The sequence below is a fragment of the Trichomycterus rosablanca genome, chromosome 16 (genome assembly GCF_030014385.1).
Source record: "Trichomycterus rosablanca isolate fTriRos1 chromosome 16, fTriRos1.hap1, whole genome shotgun sequence".
Lineage (NCBI taxonomy): Eukaryota > Metazoa > Chordata > Actinopteri > Siluriformes > Trichomycteridae > Trichomycterus > Trichomycterus rosablanca.
Window position 1 is genome coordinate 1,528,604 of NC_086003.1, and position 20,443 is coordinate 1,549,046.

Here is a 20,443-nt window from a genome sequence, read left to right on the forward strand (position 1 = left end):
CTCTAACCTCTCGCACCCTCGTGCACCGTGTCCTTTGTTCGGAGAGCCGGGGTTGGGCACGTGTCCTAGTTAAGATGAGGAAATGACGAGATCCTGCCCACTATTGATTTTGAGCCCGGGCTGAAGGGGTAGGAGGTGAGAGGTCAGTTTTAACAGGTTGACATCGACTCCGTATTAGCGTCAGTTCTTTCTCTTTGTGAGAGTCTCGGTCTTTTCTCTGCACATTGGGAATTCTTTTATTCACTTGCACTTCACAAGCCCGAGATGTTTGACCATTTTAAGGACCAGTTCTTGACATTCGGGGTGAAAAACCTTTGCAAATTCAAGTTATTTTATATTAAGATCTTTTGTGAATTTTGTTGATATATGACAAAAATAATCTGGGTAAAAATGTACATACAAATGTACAGCTATTATTTAGTTATACACTCTAGATTCAAAAGTATGTAGACACCTGACCATGAACATATTCACCTTCTCATTCTAAAGCTTCATTTTACTTCACTCTGGAACTGTTGGAACATTAAATGACCCTCCCAAAAAGTGTTGTCACTAAGTGATGGAAGCATAAAGTTTATTTTATACACATCAGCAATTGGTGCGACTGAAACCCCAGAACGTATTAATTAGAGGATGCGTCCACATACTTATGGCCATATAGCTGTTTTTATCTTAAAAAGCACTTCTGGGAGGCACGGTGGCTCGGTGGGTAGCACTGTCGCCTCACAGCAAGAAGGCCCTGGTCCTTTCTGTGTAGAGTTTGCATGTTCTCCTGTGTCTCCCGGGTTTCCTCCGGGAGCTCCGGTTTACTCCCACAGTCCAAAGACGTGCAAGTGAGGTGAATTAGAGATTTTGAACTGATGAATCTTGTGTAAGCAGTAACTACCGTTCCTGTCATGAATGGAACCAAGTGTGTAAAACACGACGTCTACGTGGGTTTACTCCGGGAGCTCCGGTTTCCTCCCACAGTCCAAACACATGCAAGTGAGGTGAATTGATGACACTAAATTGTCCATGACTGTGTTTGATATAATCTTGTGAACTGATGAATCTTGTGTAACGAGTAACTACCGTTCCTGTTGTGGATGTAACCGAAGGGTGTAAAACATGACGTTAAAAAAAATCTAATAAAAATTATTGAGCAAAAAGTAGGTGTCTAAATACTTTTGTCCTTATAGTGAAGCTTTCTTTTATTTAAAATAAAATATTATTCTATATTGATGTGTTGTTGGTTCAGAAGGATTTACTTTCTTCACAGCGTTAACATTTATTGATGCTTCCATGTTAATAAAACACGAGGAAGATGTTTAATAATAATAATAATAATAATAATAAATAAGAAACTTATACACTACAAATGACCCAGTAATTAGTAATCAAGTCCAGTCGGACAGATTTCTGTATTATCTTCCGATCAGGACCGAAGCTCCGCTGTGTTCGAGGAGGAGGAGGATGATGAAGCTGAGGCGCTGCAGTGGGGGTTCTGATGTCCGATCTGTAAGCTTTAATTAAACCAGAGAGACTCATCGGAGCACAGAAAGAGCTAATTAGCCGATCAGTTCGATTCTACACGAGCCGCGTCCGGGCTCGAGCCGATGTTTTTACCTTTAATCTTCACCGGCCACTTTGAACTCTCCACACGTCTGAGAGCAAGGAGAACTTTCACATCAGCACATTAACCCTCATGTTTCCAGATCAAAGTTCCATAATGTCTTCTGTTTCAAACATCAACACTCCTCCAGACTTCAGGTTGCCTTCTTCTTTTTTATACAGACGAAGTCAGAAGGGGGTTTTTGTATGTCAATGACGTCAATGTACGTCTTGGGACATCAATGATTTTGGCATCTTTTTCTCTGACTTGAAGAACTTTGTTTATTTAAGTTGATGTTATGAAGTGATTAATTTGGTGCTGTGGGGGGGTAGCTTCAGTATCGCTTCAGTATCGCTTTAGTGTCACATGGCTTCACTAGTTTCTGGTCAGCTGGGGATTTTTACTAAACCAATTTGACTGCACCAGTTTGACCAAACCTTAAGCATTACAGTGGAAACAATGGGAAGATCAGGCAGGCTTAGTACTAATGTCAAAAAGGGGATCATAGATTTGTTTTGAGGTCCCCAGTTCACAAGTTTTACACTGATGAGAGCTGTAAGAGTTTAATAAACCATTTTCATGAATTAAGATTTATTACATTTATAAAGTACCATACATTTTGATGCTGAATTATTTCCATTAACATCTTATGCTTTAACACATTTTATTTGAATGTGATTTATTAAAAACTGCTTTTAATATAGTGACCATCAGGAGTGTTGTGGATCTTTGTAGGAATCCATCCCTGGCCGATTTAAGGGAGTGGTCGGTGGTTGTGGTGTGTACTTTGGGTCTTTACTAGATGGGCAGCGGTAATCAGCACTACTGCCAAGCTGTTGGGCCCCTAAGCAAGGCCCTTAACCATAAATTGCTCAAATAGTCATTATTGTACACATTATACAGTATACATATAGATATTATCTATCTATCTATCTATCTATCTATCTATCTATCTATCTGTCTGTCTGTCTGTCTGTCTGTCTATTTACCTGTCCATCTGTCTGTCCGTCCGTCCGTCCATCCATCTCTATCTATCTATCTGTCTGTCTTATTGTAGGTTTCTTTGGATAAAAGCTGGTTTTGTAGTTGCTATTATTATGACACATTTTAAGTCGGTACGTTTTGGCTCCATTAGATCTCGATGTGTTTAAATAAGTAAAAGAGTCACATTGAACGTCATATCAGATATTTTTTATTTTACAGAACACACAGACAGAATGTTGTACAGAACAGTACCATCATCAAACAGAGCTTTACAGTACAGCTTCAATATAATCATCACTCACACTCACACACACACACACACACACACACACAGCGGTCAGATCATCGTACACATGTGATGTAAGTGATGTGAAGAACACCAGATTCTGCATCATGCTTATACTCTTATACTGTACACCAACAGATACAGGATGTGAAATAAACCAATATAGTGAAGCACATTCAGAGAAAAGCGCCATGGTTTAATTCTCTAAGATCTGTTTTTTCCTCCTGTTAAATATTTGTCTTTTATCAGAACGGCTGGGTAAATAAACCAATAATACCAGTACCAACCATCAAAATAGCATTTTCTGTAGGTTTCATGCTGACAGGTAGCTGATTGAATGTTAAAATGTGTTTTTGTTTCTTTGTTCATTCTTTATCTTGTTAAATAATCTATTGTTTAGTTTAACATTGGCTTTATCATATTGAAACATGGGTAAAATAAAAAAAAGAATACTTTGAGTGTAAATATGTAAAATATTGTAACTTTTTTAATACCAGTATTTTACCTTGATTTACATTTATATTTTTTGTATGTAGAACTGAGCCACATTTTGTTCATATATTTTAGTGTCCACAGTTTTACACTTTATAAATACAGTATTTCCAGACTTTGCTTCTGTGTTTTATTTGTATTTTGTAAGCTGTATTAATCCTGACTGAAACCTGAACAAAAAAACCTCATTTTTACATGCAAAAATCATTTTTATCTAATAAAAATTAATATTTGAAATCATAGATACAGCTGTTGGTACCTAAAGTGCAGGATCCGTCCTTTCTTTTCCGCCCTTCTTTCTTTCTTTCCTTCTTTTTCTTTCTTTCGTTTTCTTTCTTTTATTCATCCAATCATTCTTTCTTCATTTGTTTATTTAACAGGCCTTTTGAGAATATAACTGTACTTATTTGATTGTTTTTACCTCTTTATTACCAAACCTGAACCACATTCTTTATCCTCCTCTAAAACTCAAATTCATGAACGTTTTCTGACAGATTGAGATCTCACTGTACTCTATAATCGTCGATGACCTAAGAGGTGAGCGTTTCAAACCCGTCAACCATAAATAAAAAGTTAAAAGTGGAAAGAAGTCAGTAGCATTAAGAGGCATTTTTGACATTTTATTTCCATTGCAGGAATATAAGAATCCATCTGTTGGTCTAATGAAGAGAGACTGGACTGACATGGTACCTTCATCATTCATTCATTCATTCATTCATTCATTCACACACACACACACACACACACACAGTCGCAGGTAAAGGTGTGTTCAGCACATCTAAAATAATCTTGAACTTTCTGAACGTTTATCTACAGCGCACGGCGGGTTCGTCAGCCTCGTCCGCCTCATCAGCGTAAGCCACAGACGCTCTAAATTCTACAGCGAAATAGAGTTCAATAAACAGCAACGCAGCATCTCAGCGCCTTCCACAGCAAGCGAATATCTCACCACGACGTCGAGCGACTCACAATTACACAAGACACGGAAATAAAATAAACACTTTACAACACGACGAGCTAAATCCAGGCTGATCCTGGTGATATTTCACACAGATATGACGTGATATGAGACGGAATTCATTTCATCCACTACAAAACAAAAGTGATCAGTCAGACCGGGACTCAGACCGGGACTCGGAACCACTTCTGCAGAACAACAATGGAATGATTCATGTGTTTTTAACTTAATATGTGCAATTACTATAAATAATAATATGTTTTTTTAACATTCCACTTTACAGAGACGTAAGAGATCAGATGCTTGTTTTTAATCTTGCTTATAATTATAGTCTATGGACGGGTGCAGAATTTTTTGAGCATCGATGCACAATGTGTAATTTAGGGGTTCGTACCCTCTTTTTAACCTCTGGGCCATGTTAACAGGATCACCCTGCAACCTCGTTTTAATCTACTGTATTACTACAAGGGATCTTCATAAAGTTTCTGCACTTTTAAGACTCTATTTATTAAGAATATAAAAAACAAACTCCATCACTTTTCTACATCATCACCTTCTGATGCATTTTTCCAGCGTCGTACCAATCCCAGCTTTTCAATGGGCGCAAGGCACACAGTAACACCCTGAACGGGGCGCCAGTCCAGCATACACATTCACCTATAGGGCAACTCAGTGTCTCCAATTAACCTGACTGCATGTTTTTGGACTGTGGGAGGAAACCCACGCAGACACGGGGAGAACATGCAAACTCCACACAGAAAGGACCCGGATCACCCCGTCTGAGGACCTTTTTGCCGTGAGGCGACAGTGCTGTCCAGGTGAAAAATCAGAGGGAGCTAAATCCGGACTATAAGCGTCTCTCAGACACGACCGATTCCCACCCAGATATTAAAGTGCAGAAACTTTTTGAAGATCCCTCGTATAAGGAAGAGCAACGTCAATAAAATCTCGTGTCTCATTTCCAAACCGCCGTCAAACAAGCTGATTTTAGTTCTATTATAATATTAGCTGTATTTTTTACACTGTGTTTATGGTACTTGTTTGTAAAGCTGGCAAACACAGATCATCAAACTTAAAGGTGGCCAGTTTGCCAATTATGATCCATGTAATCATCAATATTTTCTACAGCTGTGGTGAGTAGAGATGAGCTCAAAATAAGAGGGTTGGAACAGAAATCAGAAGGTGGTCTGGTCTCGAGTGTGATCTGTAACATCAGAAGTGAAAGTGGCAGCACAGTGGCATGCAGATCACAGGGTTACTGAAAGCAGAAAGAGGCGCACAGTGGGAACTAGTCATGTCCCAAAAACACATTCAGGTTATTTTTTTTATGTGCAAATCAAATTCTAACGTCCCGGACTCTGTGTTCTCCGATAGGACGAGACCAAGCCTTTCCTTCAAGTATCAGAACCGAGATCACGATTAAAAAGCATTTAAATAAAACGTGGAATGGAAAAGAAAACGTTGTAAACAGAAGCGTGTGGGTTCGACCCTGTGAGCCCGCGAGCCCGGTCACACCATGAAGCGGTGTTCTTTGCCGTCGTGAGCCATGAGGATGACGTTGCGGTTGGAGGTCCAGATGAGGCGTGCCAGTTTGAGGGAGTTCTGGGAGCCGGGGGACGCCGGCTGCACCGGGGGAACCTGGTAGGTCTTGATGCAGCGCAGCTGAGGAGCCGAGTTGAGCATGCCTATACTACCCAACAGGGACGTGTTCATCTGCAAAACACACGTCAGAATTCAGCAACGTTTTCAGATGATAAATGAAGACTTTGGGTGTGTTCGAAAACCTTGGGAGCTCTTTACATATGTAGGCAGTAAGACAGCAAGGCAGCTCATTAGGTTTTCGAACACACCCAAAGATTACATTTGACTGGATTGAAGTATTTATTGGAACGGAACGATCGTGAGTTCTTACAGCAGTGGAATAGCCGAAGAACAAGGAACAAATACTATGACCCTCCCTTTATACTGCTCTAGTCATATCACATTGGGTGTTGGACTTCAGAACCTCCATTCTGTGCTAACTGTTTCTTATCTGCTTACAACAGACCTGTTGCTCATCTCTGCAAACTACTGATATCCAGGTGCTATCAAATCTCCAAGAAATGTGCAGAGGGGGTACGGGCTGCTCTACAACGCACCTTGGTTTGTTTTTGCCCCGTCAAGGGTGCATTACAGCCCTGCCACGGTGTTTTCTGGTCGTTCCGTGCCCACAGTGACCAGTAGCAGTACCAGTATAGGTACATTTCTGAATACCGGCCATTAATTAGCATTAACACAGAAACTAACCAACTAGTAACAAACCTACTCGTCATCTAATTAATCAGCCAGTCAACGGACTAACCAGAAGAGTCAACCGCATCACATCAACCAGCATATTAAGTAATCAAACATCTAATCCACCCATCTAGAAGACGACCCACCCACCAACAACCAGTCAACTCAATCAATCCAACTAATAAAGGAAGAATCCCATCAACCATCCCATCATCAATTAACTGACCAACCAAGATAACTAACATCAAACTAATCAACTAGGAACAGGCCGACTTGTGACCTAATTAATCAGCCAATCAACCAACTAACCAACAAGTCAACCAGCATATTAATCAACCAACCACTTATTTCAGTTTAGCAAAAATAAAGCCTTACAGCACCTATAATTCAGTGACAGTAATTCACACGTCAATGAAAGTTCCTCACGAGCCGGTAAAATCAGCCCTGCGCCACCAAAGATGCCCGTTCGGCACCCGAGGGAGTCGCGGCATCGATTTAAACATGAGCGCGTGCATGGGAACACACAGAGGAACTATAGGGTTCGTCTGCTCAGAGTCAGTCGGTCTGCAAACACGCGAGAGCCAGACAGACTGCAGACGCTCCAGAGAGAGACGAGGAGTCTCAAACCACACACACACACACACACACACTCGAGGTCCTGTTAGAGCGGGACGCCTCATCAACACAGAGCACTTCCTGTCTGGTTTCATTAGGCTGTTGGTTCAATATGAGAGCCGTGCATCTCACCACAGGACCAGAAGTACATGGACACCCCTGCTAATGAACTGTGCAGATTACAAGGTCCCTAAGACATGGTTTGATGAGTTTTGTGTGAACAGACTTCAGGGCCCTGACCTCAACTCCAGTGACCACTTTGGAAAGAATCTGGAACGGCGTTTGTCTCGATTTTAGGGGCGCAAATTCCTGTAGACACTCTAAAACCTTTTCAAAAATAAAGAGACCATTTCTTACCTGCCAGAAGCAGATGTGGCTGTCAGCGTTGGAGTAGGTGGCCAGGTAGCGACCGTCCGGAGCGAAGGACACGGCTGTTATGGGGCCTTTATGTCCGTGAATATGCTGCAAAAAATAAAAAACAGGTATTTTTAGGTATTTGTTTTGGTTATGGTATCCAACCAACAACTTGACCAATTACATAATTAATGAATCAACCAACCACTTAATCCACCCGTCTAGCAGACGATCCACCCACCAACAACCAGTCAACTCAATCAATCCAGCTAATAAAGTAATAAAGGAAGAATTCCATCAACCATCCCAGGACAACTAACAACTAACATCAAACTAACCAACTAGTAACTGACCAACTCGTCATCTAATTAACCAGCCAATCAATTAACTATCCGATGAGTCAACCAGCATATTGATCCACCCGCCAACAACCAGTCAACTCAATCAATCCAACTAATAAATAAATCCCATCAACCATCCTATCAGCAATAAACTGACCAATCGAGACAACTAATCAAACTAGTAACAGACCAACTCGCCATCTAATTAACCAGCCAATCAATCCAACTAATAAAGGAAGAATCCCAACAACCATCCCATCAACACTGAACTGACCTATCTAGTAACAGACCAACTTGCAATCTAATGAACCAGCCAATCAACCCCATCAATAATGAACAGACAAACCAAGACAACTAATGAAACAAACCAACTGGTAACAAACTGACCCGCCATCTAATCAACCATCACATCAACCAGCATATTCATCAACCAACCACTTAATCCACCCATCTAGCAGACGACCAACCAACAACAACCAGTCAACTCAACCAATCCAACTAATAAAGGAGGAATCTCATCAACAATGAACTGACCAACCGAGACAACTAATCAAACTAATCAACTAGTAACAACCTTCCCTTAAGTGCCTTATTAACAACCCATCGAATTAACCTTTCAACTAACCAATCACCCAAGTAACTAACGAACTCTTGAACCGAAAAACCAACAAATAAGTAATAAAGAAAGTTAAAGCACAAACAGAAGAACTCTCATACACGCCAAGCTTGACCAGCTAACCTAACTCACCCGGATCTGTAAGAAAAGTTCTCTCAGTAAATTGGATGTTCGGTGTTGGAAAACGAACCCACACGTCTCAACATCTGTCCATAAACACACAGACGTGCTGACGGCTTCACGCCGGAGATCAATACAACACGAAGACGCTGTTTATTCTCTGTTTTTCCTCCTCAGTGTGTGTGTGTGTGTGTGTGTGTGTGTGTGTGTGTGTGTTCACCATGGAAAATAAAAAATAAAACACCAAGAGCACTAGAGGTGTAAAACTCAGCATTTAAGCAAAAACAAAACCTACGCTGGCATTGAACAGGAGGCAGTTAGGCTGAGGTGTGTGACAGGTACGTGTGTGTGTGTGTGTGTGAGTGTGTGTGTGTTTGTTGTCCTGATGAAATCAAGAGTAAACAAATCAGAAAAAAGAAGCTATACCTGAAACAGCAAGCAAACAGCCGACACACAAACACACACAACAATCCAATAAACACGCCGGCCACAGACGGCGCCAACAAACACAATGGAGTGACCTTGAGCTGCGAGCGCTCAGAAACTAATTCATCACCGAAGATTCACGTCGATACTCGTCATTCATGCCGGAGCGAGTCGGTCTGGTCTGACGCACCGAAACCTCAAATCCAACAACGCACTCGCAGCCTAACACCGACCGCGGTCATAACATCAAACTAACCAACTGGTAACCAACCAGCCGATCAACCAACTAACCGACGAGTCAACCAGCATATTAATCAACCAACCACTCAGCAGACGACCCAACAACCAGTCAACTCAATCAATCCAACTAATAAAGGGAGAATCCCATCAACCATCCCATCAGCAATCAACTGACCAACTATTAAAACTAACATCAAACTAACCAACTAGTAACAGACTCGTCATCTTATTAATCAACCAAGTCAACCAACACATCAACCAGCATATTAAGTAACCAACCACTTAATCCACCCATCTAGCAGATACCCACCCACCAACAACCAGTCAACTCAATCAATCCTAATTAAACTAATCAATTCTAAATAAAACGAATAAAGGTAGAATCCCATCAGCAATGAACTGAGCAACCAAGACAACTAACATCAAACTAACCAACTAGTAACAGGCCGACTCGTCATCTAATTAATCAGCCAATCAACCGACTTACCAACAGGTCAACCAGCATATTAATCAACCAACCAGTTTATCCATCCATCTATCAGATGACCCACCAACCAACAACCAGTCAACTCAACCAATCCAACTAATAAAGGAAGAATCCCATCAACCATCCCATCAGCAATGAACTGACCAACCAAGACAACTAACATCAAAGCAACCAACTAGTAACAGACCGACTCTGGCACGGCGCTCACCTGTTTCAAGTTCACCTGATTAAACTTTGACCCAGTTTGCTGACCTTTTCAAAGCTCCTCCAATGAGATGAACTGTTTGATATGATGTGGTAAAAGAGACTCAGGCCGTGAGGAATGTGATTAGTGGAGGAGCTTATGAGCAGTAATAATGAAGAGAAGTTTAGTGCTCCTGTCTCCTTCTTTTACTACATTAAACAACGTTAAGCTTTATTCTCAACCAGAAGCGTTTTAGACTCTGGGAGAAGCTGATTCTGATTCTCACCATTTCTCAGAAGCTGGAGCTGTAACACAAGTTTAAAAGTGAAACAGGGAGGAAAATCCAGATAGACACAGATACATGTGGAGCTGTAACCCTGGATCTGACGCTTATTCCACACTGATGCAGATTCAGCTCAGATTCACACTTCTGATCAAGCCGAGCGCTAAACAAAGCAGCGGTTTGTAAACGCGTCCTTATGTCGAGCCCCTGAGCAACTGTTTGTACCGTGTTTGGATAAACGCGCCCAACGCAGGCTGTCAGAACGTATAAAAACGTGTCGATCATTCAGGCCCTGTTAAAACCCTGTAATCGCTGCTTTTGTTCAGGAGAGGTTTACTGTGTCGGACAGAACGCAGGAAGCCATGTTTGCTAGCGCCGCGTCCGTGCCCTCCAGCGGTACGTCTAACAAAACCAGACCGCAGCCGTCCGATAAAACACAAACACGATTTAGACGCCGTCCGATCCGCCCCGTCCACTCGGCCCAATTCAGATCGGCATGCTTCGCCAAAACACCTGCTACCCTGACCGGGCCGAGGCCGGAGCGCTTTACAGAAAGTCAATATGCTCGGGGCGAAGTGAAAAAGGAGGTAAATTATTAAGAGAGAGAAAAAAAGAGAGAGAGAGAAAGAGAATAAGAGAGAGAGAATAAGAGAGAGAGAGCTTGATGGGTGGCTCTGGGAGTCGGGGACTGTCGGTGAGGGTTAAAGTAAGAGAGAGCAGCCGGATCAGGGGAGGATTTCTCTAAAATCTCGGCTTGTTTAAAGACGTTCGTTAATCTTTAATTTGTCTCATTATTTCACAATTTTATTCAATCCATTGAATTAGAGTTACAGGAGGTGGAATTTTGCCTCCTGTGGTTATAAAGTGAACCACAAACACACAACCCTCCGAATCCAGAATCACAAGATCGTTTTTATTTATTTATTTTTATTTTAATCCTGTTCTCACAGATTTATGAAGCTCTTGTTTTGAAGTGTCTGTCGGCACTGGAAACTTTGTCGATAGCTTACAGCTGCTGGGATCCGGGTTCGAATCTCAGTGGTGCTATTAGCCGAAGCCCTGTGATGGATTGGTACTCCTGCGACCCTGACCAGGATGAAGCAGCTAAAGAAAATGGAAATGTAACTTCTGCCTTAAAAACAATAAATAAATAAAAAAAATCCAACTAATAAAAAAAGAATCTCATCAATCATTCCAACAGCAATGAACTAACCCACCAATCCAACTAACATCAAACTAACTAGTATCTAATTAATCAGCCAATCAACCAACTAACCAATAAGTCAACCATCACATCAATCAGCATATTAAGTAACCAACCACTTAATCCACCCATCTATCAGATCAACTCAATCAATTAACTAATAAATAAAGAATTCCATCAGCAATTCACTGATCAACCAAGACAACTAACATCAAACTAACCAACTAGTAACAGGCCGACTTGTCATCGAATTAATCAGCCAATCAACCAACTAACCATCACATCAACCAGCATATTAAGTAACCAACCGTTTAATCCACCCATCTAGCAGACGACCCACCAACCAACAACCAGTCAATTCAACCTATTCAACTAATAAAGGGAGAATCCCATCAACCATCCCATCAGCAATTCCTGCGACCCTGACCAGGATAAAGCAGCTAAAGAAAATGAAAACGTAACTTAAAAACACTAAATAAATAAAAGTTTAATGTTAAAACTTTATTATTTATTAATGAAACACCTTTATAAAATAGATTTACTCCAGAAATACAAAATTAATGTTTAATGAAGCTCGTTTCATCAGCTCCTCCACGATACCCCCCCGAAATCGTATAAACCTGTCAAATTAAGAGCTTTGTTCGGATCCAGCACCCCAACGACGAGCCGATCTCACCCCCCGATCCCATCAGCCTCCGACGTGTTCGTCATCTCTCCTCCCAGAGGGGGACTCGACCAGAATCCCCCCCCGCGCGGCTCAGGGTACAATGAACGCGGGCGGCGTAATGCAATAATCCTTCCGAGACGGAACCGCGCTCATAACGGAGCGGGACGAGATTATCCGCCGCGCACGAAAAGTAATCCGGAACAATTAAAGAGCAAATGAAATGAAAGCGCCATCGTTGTGATGGTGAAATGTCATTTTTACCCCCCTCGGTTCAGAGCGGGGGCAGATATTGTCCTGTCACATCAGGAGACACGGCGAGCGCGTCTTACATTCAATAACCCCAGATTTTATAGAATTGTTTTTCTGTTTTACCACATGAGCGGCGTGTGGTTTCACTGAGAATGTTTGGATTTTCAGGGTACAGAGCCGAGCCGGGGGAGCCGTGTGTGTGTGCGTGTGTGTGTGTGTGTGTGTGTTCTCAGTCCTGTTTAGGTAAAGAATCTAAGAACTTTCGGGGCATTTTGAATCCTGCAAGTCGAGACTGCTGTGCCAACAATGCTGCTCCTGCTAGATGTGACGGACACCTGGTACGACAAATAATTAAGAACTCCAATTATTTTTGCTAGTTATAACTTTTAGTTTCCAAGGTGGGCAGGGGTCCCTGCTGAGTCTGGTTCCTCTCGAGGTTTCTTCCTGTAATTTAAGGGAGTCTTTTCTTGCCACTGTCGCCCTCGGCTTGCTCAACAGGAGTTTTTGGTCTGTCGTTCCTGGATTCTGTAAAGTTGCTTTGAGACGATGTCCACTGTAAAAAGCGCCATATAAATTTGACGTGACTTGACCATGGCGTGACGGACGCCTTCAGAATGGAACACAACTAATATCATGCTAATTAGATACTGCAATTAGGAACGTAATCGATGAACTGATTAATTACTCGCTGACAATTAATTAATAAAAATTCCATAATTAATACAGTTGGTTAAAACTGTCAGTTAAATTAATTGAAGTAGGGACACGGATATGACACAGATTCTCAGCTCACAGCAGGACGCGTGCCATCTTACATGAGCATGTACTCTGATTTGGGAAACGACCACACACACTTTCATTGTTTATTTGTTTTTGTTTTATTGAAGGTCCTGGGTTCGATTAAAAACCTCAAAACTGGGGCGGCACGGTGGAGGTCCCGGGTTCGATCCCCAGGTGGAGCGGTCCGGGTGCTTTCTGTGTGGAGTTTGCATGTTCTCCCCGTGTGCTTGTGTGATGGTTCTGCGTTCTGCATTCACAAAACTGAGCCGTTTTAAATTGTGACGAGTCCGGTACGTTTGCACCCCTAAACGTGATCATTCTGAGATACTGAACCAGGAATTCATATTGTTCTGTAAACGGGTGCAACAGTTGGCATTTTGAGGTGGTCCGATGCCACTTGGAACACTGGGTGCTGGCTTGGACTCACTAAATCCAGCAGCCAATCCACCAAATGTCATGATTTTCAGAGGCAGCGATGTTTAAATCAGCTTCCCAGGTTCCCTGCTTCTGTGTGTGTGTGTGTGTTTAATGACAGGAGAGGATGTGTGGCGGGGATTTAGTGGATAAGCTGGAGCTGGTGTGTGTGACAGTACGATGGTGGCCAGGACTCCAGGGGCCCAATTAGACTCTCGCATCAGCTTCCACCCTAAAACCCCCAAAACCCCCAAAACCCCCCGACTCGCTCACTTCCTCACTTTCTCTTAATCACCTGGTGCACAAACAAACAAACAAACAAACAAACAATTAAAGCACAAACGAGTGAAATCAACAAGAGTGTGAGGACGTAACACCTAAAAATCATCACACACACACACAGTGTGTTAATTATTGAGCACTGCTGGGTGATCCGGGACGCTGCTGTGGTCAGCGCGAGTGTCCACTCCACCGGAGCGGATCAAACGTACAGCAGATGGTCACTCACACACACACACACACGTCCGATCACGTTTTAGAAGAACCGATGCCTGATTATAGTTGTAGCCTAGTGGTTAAGGTACTGGACTAGTAAGCAGAAGGTTGCCGGTTCAAACCCCACCACTGCCAGGTTGCCACTGTTGGGCCCTAGAGCAAGGCCCTCAAACCTCAATTGCTCAGACTGTATACGGTCACAGTTCTGTAAGTCGCTTCGGATAAAAGGCGTCTGCTAAATGCCTCAAAAGTATTTGGAAACCTGAGAAGGCTTCTCACGAGACTTTGAAGTATGTCTGTTGGAATTTGTGCCCATTCAGTCAAAACATCAATTACGTGTCTGGGCTCAAGAAAGTCTCGGTTAAAGTCCCGGTTCATCCCAGAGCTGTCCAGTGGGGCTGAGGCCAGGAATCTGTGCAGCTTTTCTTCATGTCTTTATAGAGCTCGCTCATGCTGGAACAGGAAGGGGCCTTCCCTAAACTGTTGCTTAATAAGCATGTAGTTCCCTTTATATGATGGAGTTATTACACCTGTTAGTGATTGCTGTGGATGAAACACGCGAATGTTATCATTACAAGGGGTGTCCTGATACTTTTGTCCATACAGTGAGTCCCTCAAAAGCAGACACGGGGAGAACATGCAAACTCCACACAGAAAGGACTGGGAATCGAACCCAGGACCTTCTTGCTGTAAGGCAACGGTGCTACCCACCGAGATGAAGATACATTGGGCTCATACTGGGTTCACTGGTCTAAATACTGGTCAGACATCTGATCCACAGAAGAGACAGAACTCCAGACCACAGCAGAGAAACCAGGACTCGGTTCTCTAGGACTCCCGGTCTAGGATGGCTACGGCATGATCAAGATTCCACACACACACACACACACTTCCTGGCATGGCGCTCTCGTATCATCCGCGGCGTTCAGTCCGGTGTGCTCTGGCGTCTCGGAGGTGAGAGTATTATGGGATGTGAATATGTGCGGATGGCGCGGCTCCCCAGACGGCGATTTGAGAACGATTTGATCTTTAGGACTGTAAACAAGCTAAAATCAATCCTTCAATCAATTCTGCTGTGGGCCTGAATCTGTCTGTCCTCACACACACACACACACACACGCAGCAGACACGCTGCACCTGTCTGTCTCACGGTGGTTCTGAGGGAAACATTTAGTCATATCCACGTGTCTCCACTCAGCAGAAGGACCGAAATCACATGGAAGACGTTATTAATGTTAGAGACAGAGACAGCTGTCAGCGGGTCCATGTACCCACATCTCCTGCTGTAACCAGGTGTGTGTGTGTGTGTGTGTGTATTTTAATAAACCACATTTAAAACATTTACAGATGCTGTGTGTGTGTGTGTGTGTGTGTGTGTGTGTAAAAGTATTTCTATAATAAAGCATAATAATAATGATGTGTGTGTGTGTTCCTGTGTACAATGTGTGTGTGTGTGTAGGAATATTTCTATAATAAAGGATAACAATGATGTGTGTGTGTGTTCATGTGTGCAGTGTGTGTGTGTGTGTGTGTGTGTATATGTGTGTTTATGTACAGTGTGTGTGTGTTTATGTACAGTGTGGTGGTGTGTGTGTGTGTGTGAGTGTTCATGTATAGCGTGGTGGTGTGTGTGGTGTGTGTGTGTGTGAGTGTTCATGTACAGTGTGTGTGTGAGTGTTCATGTACAGTGTGTGTGTGTGTGTGTTCATGTACAGTGTGTGTGTGTGTGTGTTCATGTACTGTGTGTGTGTGTGTGTGTGTGTGTGTGCTGTTGTTGAGTTGTGAACTTGGAACAGTTTGGTTGTAATGTGGTGAGCGGTTTTGAGGTTCATGTACAGTGTGTGGTGTGTGTGTGTGTGGTGTGTGGGTGAGGGTCACTGTCCTCCTCCTGGCTGTATTGATCCAGTCTCAGCTGCAGGCAGTGAGGCGCACTCGTAATCCACACAGTGACTGACACACACACACACACACACACACAGCAGTGTGCTATTGACTGCAGCACTGCTGGACCCCACTTTTTACCCCGTTACCATGACGATCATCATAAAACCCACAATGGTCTTACGCAAACCGCTGGGTTTAGTCCCTCCGTCTGTCGTTTCGTGTTTCCGTGTTTCTCTTTTCTAGCTTTGTGATGTTAAAGTCCTGGCTCACAATCTGCATCCCAGTTCATCCCAACGATGCAGACTGACCGAGTTCCACATCATCATTTACATTTCCGGCATTTAGCAGACGCTTGTTATCCAAAGCGACCTACAGTACTGGGACAGAATACTGTCTGAGCAATTGAGGGTTAAGGGCCTTGCTCAAGGGTCCAACAGTGGCAACCTGGCAGTGATGGGGCTTGAACCAGCAACCTCTTAATTTCTGGCCTACATCAAACCCATCAAATCATGTGTTTGTAAACGTTGCTTTGTGCACAGAGGCACGGTCATGCTGAAACTAAAAAATTAATAAATATATAAATATATATATAAATAAATAAATATATAAATAAATGTATAAATAAAAATTGAATAAATATGTAAATAAATGAATAAATACATAAATAAATATATATATAAATAAATGAATAAATATAAATAAATAAATATATAAATAAATAAATGAATTTATAAATAAATATATAAGTATATAAATAAATGAATAAATATATAAATAAATAAAGGAATAAATACATAAATAAATAAATGAATAAATATATAAATATATAAATAAATAAATGAATTAATAAATACATATATAAATAATTAAATAAATAAATAAATTAATTAATAATATATAAACAAATAAAAAAAATAAAAAAATAAATAAGTAAATATAAATAAATAAATAAATATATAAATAAATGAATAAATAAATAAATATATAAATAAATTCATTAATTAATAAATACATTTTTTTTTTATTAATGTATTAATTAAAAAGTTTATATAAAGCACCAAATTTGTTTGATATTTTGATTTATAAAACTCCTAAAGTCCATCATAAGGGCCGTCCATATACATTATATTATAATTATAGCAGGATATTTAGGGCAGTGGTAGTATGGTGGTTAAGATACATCACCAAGTTGCCACCGTCGGGCCCCTAAACAAGGCCCTTAACTCTCAGTTGCTTGCATTGCATTGAGTCACGACTGGAAGTCACTTTGGATGAAGCGTTCGTTAAATGCTGTGTATTTTCCAGCAGTGCGAGCTCAGAGGTTTAACATACTGGACTAGTAATCAGAAGGTTACTGGTTCAAGCCCCACCACCACCAGGTATCCACTGTATGACCCCCTGACCCTTAATTTCTTGGATTGTGTGTAGTCAGGGTGGTTGTAGTCTACTGGTTAAGGTACTGGACTAGTAATCGAAAGGTCGCTGTTTAAAGCCCCACCACTGCCAGGTTGCCACTGTTGGGCCCTTTAGCAAGGCCCTTAACCCTTAATTGCTTAGACGTATATTGTCCCAGTACTATAAGTCGCTTTGGATAAAGGCGTCTGCTAAATGCTACTGGTTTTAATGGTAATTTTAGTAAAGCATGATGGTAGTGCGTCTCAGTATTGGTTCGCGACCCATCTGTTCCGTGGTTCTCTTTCTTTTCCTCCTTTTCATGATCGGTCTCTCTCTTTTGCTTTATGTTTTTTCTTCTTCTCTGCTGGTGTGTGTGTGTGTGTGTGTGTGAGTGTGTTTAGACAGTAGAACTGGGATGTATGGGATCGATATGGCCGCTGTGAGCAGTGTGTGAAGGAAGACTGTACGTATCCCTCACTGTGAGTGAGGTGGAGCTGGGAAAATGCCCGCAGCATCTCGCTGTGTGTGTGTGTGGGGTGTTTGTGTGTGTGTGTGTGTGTGATGAACACATTTACACTAAATCATGAAGAAGAACTGAGGATCTCGCCTCACATCATCTATTCGATGTTAAAAACATGTGAAGTGGAGGCTCTGTGGTTCAGGTACTAGACTAGTAATCAGAAGGTTGCTGGTTCAAGCCCCATCATCACAAAATTGCCACTTTTGGGCCCCTGAGCAAGGCCCTTAACCCTTAATTGCTTACACTGTATTCAGTCCCGATTGGATAAAAGCGTTCGCTAAATGCAAGTGCAATAAACTTTATCTTTACTGTAATTACCCTGTTTGTGTTTATGTGTGTGTGTGTGTGTGTGTGTGTGTGTGTGTGTGTGTGTGTGTGTTATCAGGGGATCAGGATCCAGCACAAGCTTAAATCCAGAATGCCAGGATGCCAGTGATGGGCACCGGCATCGTTGGTACCCACACACACACACGGGCGGCAGGAAAAGGACGAACAGAAAACAAAAACACGTTCTGCTACAGCGGCTCAGATGCTGCTGCGATCGATTTCTGCAGCGTGTGTGTGTGTGTGTGTGTGTGTGTGTGTGGCAGAGAGCTGGTATGATGTGATGCCCACTGCCTCATCATTCATGCTCTGTGCCCTCCGCTGCCCACCCCACTGCTCAGACAGACCTGCCCCAAACCCCCCATGGAGAGTGGCATCAATCAGCAACATGAGAGAGAGAAAGTTTACCGGGACTCACTCACAATTTTACATATTCACTCACTCATTCACTCGCTCACTCACTCACTCACTCATTCACTCGCTCACTCACTCACTTATTCATTCACTCTCGCACTCACTCACTCATTTATTTACACACTCATTCACTCACTTATTCACTCGCGCACTCACTCACTCTCATTCACTCACTCACTCACTCGCTCACTCACTCATTCAATCTCATTCATTCACTTACTCATTAACTCACTTATTTTCTCATTCACTCACTCATTCGCTCACTTATTTTCTCACTCACTCACTCATTCACTCGCGCACTCACTCACTCTCATTCACTCACTCACTCACTCGCTCACTCACTCATTCAATCTCATTCATTCACTTACTCATTAACTCACTTATTTTCTCATTCACTCACTCATTCGCTCACTTATTTTCTCACTCACTCACTCATTCGCTCACTTATTTTCTCACTCACTCATTCACTCACTCATTCACTCTCATTCACTCATTCACTCTCATTCACTCACTCACTCATTCGCTCACTCATTCACTCATTCACTCTTATTCACTCACTCACTCATTCACTCTCATTCACTAGCTCACTCACTCTTCACTCACTCACTCATTCACTCACTCACTCGCTCACTCATTCGCTCACTCATTCACTCACTCATTCACTCTCATTCACTCACTCACTCATTCACTCTCATTCACTAGCTCACTCACTCTTCACTCACTCACTCACTCATTCGCTCACTCATTCACTCACTCACTCATCCACTCTCATTCACTAGCTCACTCACTCTTCACTCACTCACTCATTCGCTCACTCATTCACTCACTCACTCATTCACTCTCATTCACTAGCTCACTCACTCTTCACTCACTCACTCATTCACTCACTCGCTCACTTATTTTCTCACTCACTCATTCATTCACTTACTCATTCACTCACTCACTCATTCGCACACTCATTCGCTCACTTATTTTCTCACTCACTCACTCATTCACTTTCTCACTCATTCACTCACTCCTTCACTTGCTTGCTTGCTCATCCACTCAGTCATCCACTCAGTCATCCACTCAGTCATCCATCCACTCAGTCATCCACTCAGTCATTCGCTCCTTCACTCATTCACTTGCTCCCTCAGTTGTTCCCTTATTCACTCACTCATTCACTTGCTCCCTCACAAAAGACCGAAGTGATGTTTGTGTGTGTGTGTGTGTGTGTGTGTGTGTGTGTGTGTGTGTGTGTGTGTGTGTACTCACTTGGCATTTGCCCGTGCGGACATCATACAGAGCCACGGAGCCCTGACGAGCACCGACCGCCACACGGTAACTCCGCTCACAATACGCCACCATGTAGAACCTACAGAGAGAGAGAGAGCGAGAGAGAGAGAGAGAGAGACAGAGAGACAGAGAGAGAGAGAGACCAGAGAGAGAGAGAGAGAGAGAGAATTATAACTGACCTGAATAATAAAAACTGACCATTCAAACACTGGAACTGTGATGAGGAGCTCAAAATCTAAAATTCATCAGCATCTTTCATCCATCAGGAACTTGCCAATCACTGTCAGCTGTAGGACGACCTCTGACCTTTAAAGGTCAAGAGCCTGAGGCTGCCCTAGCGCAATTTACATTAGTCATACAGGTAAATGAGAGGAGCTGTAGCTAGCAGTGCTCGTTAGGGTCTAACACACACACACACACACACACACACAGCGCATTAACGCAGATACTCTGAACGTCTACGTAGACATGACTAGCTGCGTCTGGGAGGGGGGTATTGATTGGCACCCTGTCCAGGGTATCAGTGCCCTGTGCCCAGCGTTGATGTTGTTTACCAGGGTAAAGCGGTGGA

At 42.5% G+C, this 20,443-nt stretch overlaps 1 protein-coding gene across 3 annotated transcripts in view; it reads right to left on the bottom strand.

The window, feature by feature from the left end:
* Positions 1-2,760: 2,760 nt before the first annotated feature.
* LOC134330945 (WD repeat-containing protein 7) overlaps positions 2,761-20,443 on the bottom strand; it is a 118,164-nt gene continuing 100,481 nt past the window's right edge. For 2 of the 3 annotated variants that reach the window (XM_063012243.1, XM_063012242.1), the window contains 3 exons: positions 19,852-19,951; positions 7,558-7,662; positions 2,761-6,024 (listed from right to left, as the gene is read on the bottom strand). In XM_063012243.1, coding sequence (XP_062868313.1) covers positions 5,821-6,024; positions 7,558-7,662; positions 19,852-19,951 — 409 coding nt within the window. In that variant the 3' untranslated portion in view covers positions 2,761-5,820. Of the gene's footprint in view, positions 6,025-7,557; positions 7,663-12,789; positions 12,925-19,851; positions 19,952-20,443 lie in introns of those variants that run through there. The other variant, XM_063012244.1, reaches the window with a different exon arrangement.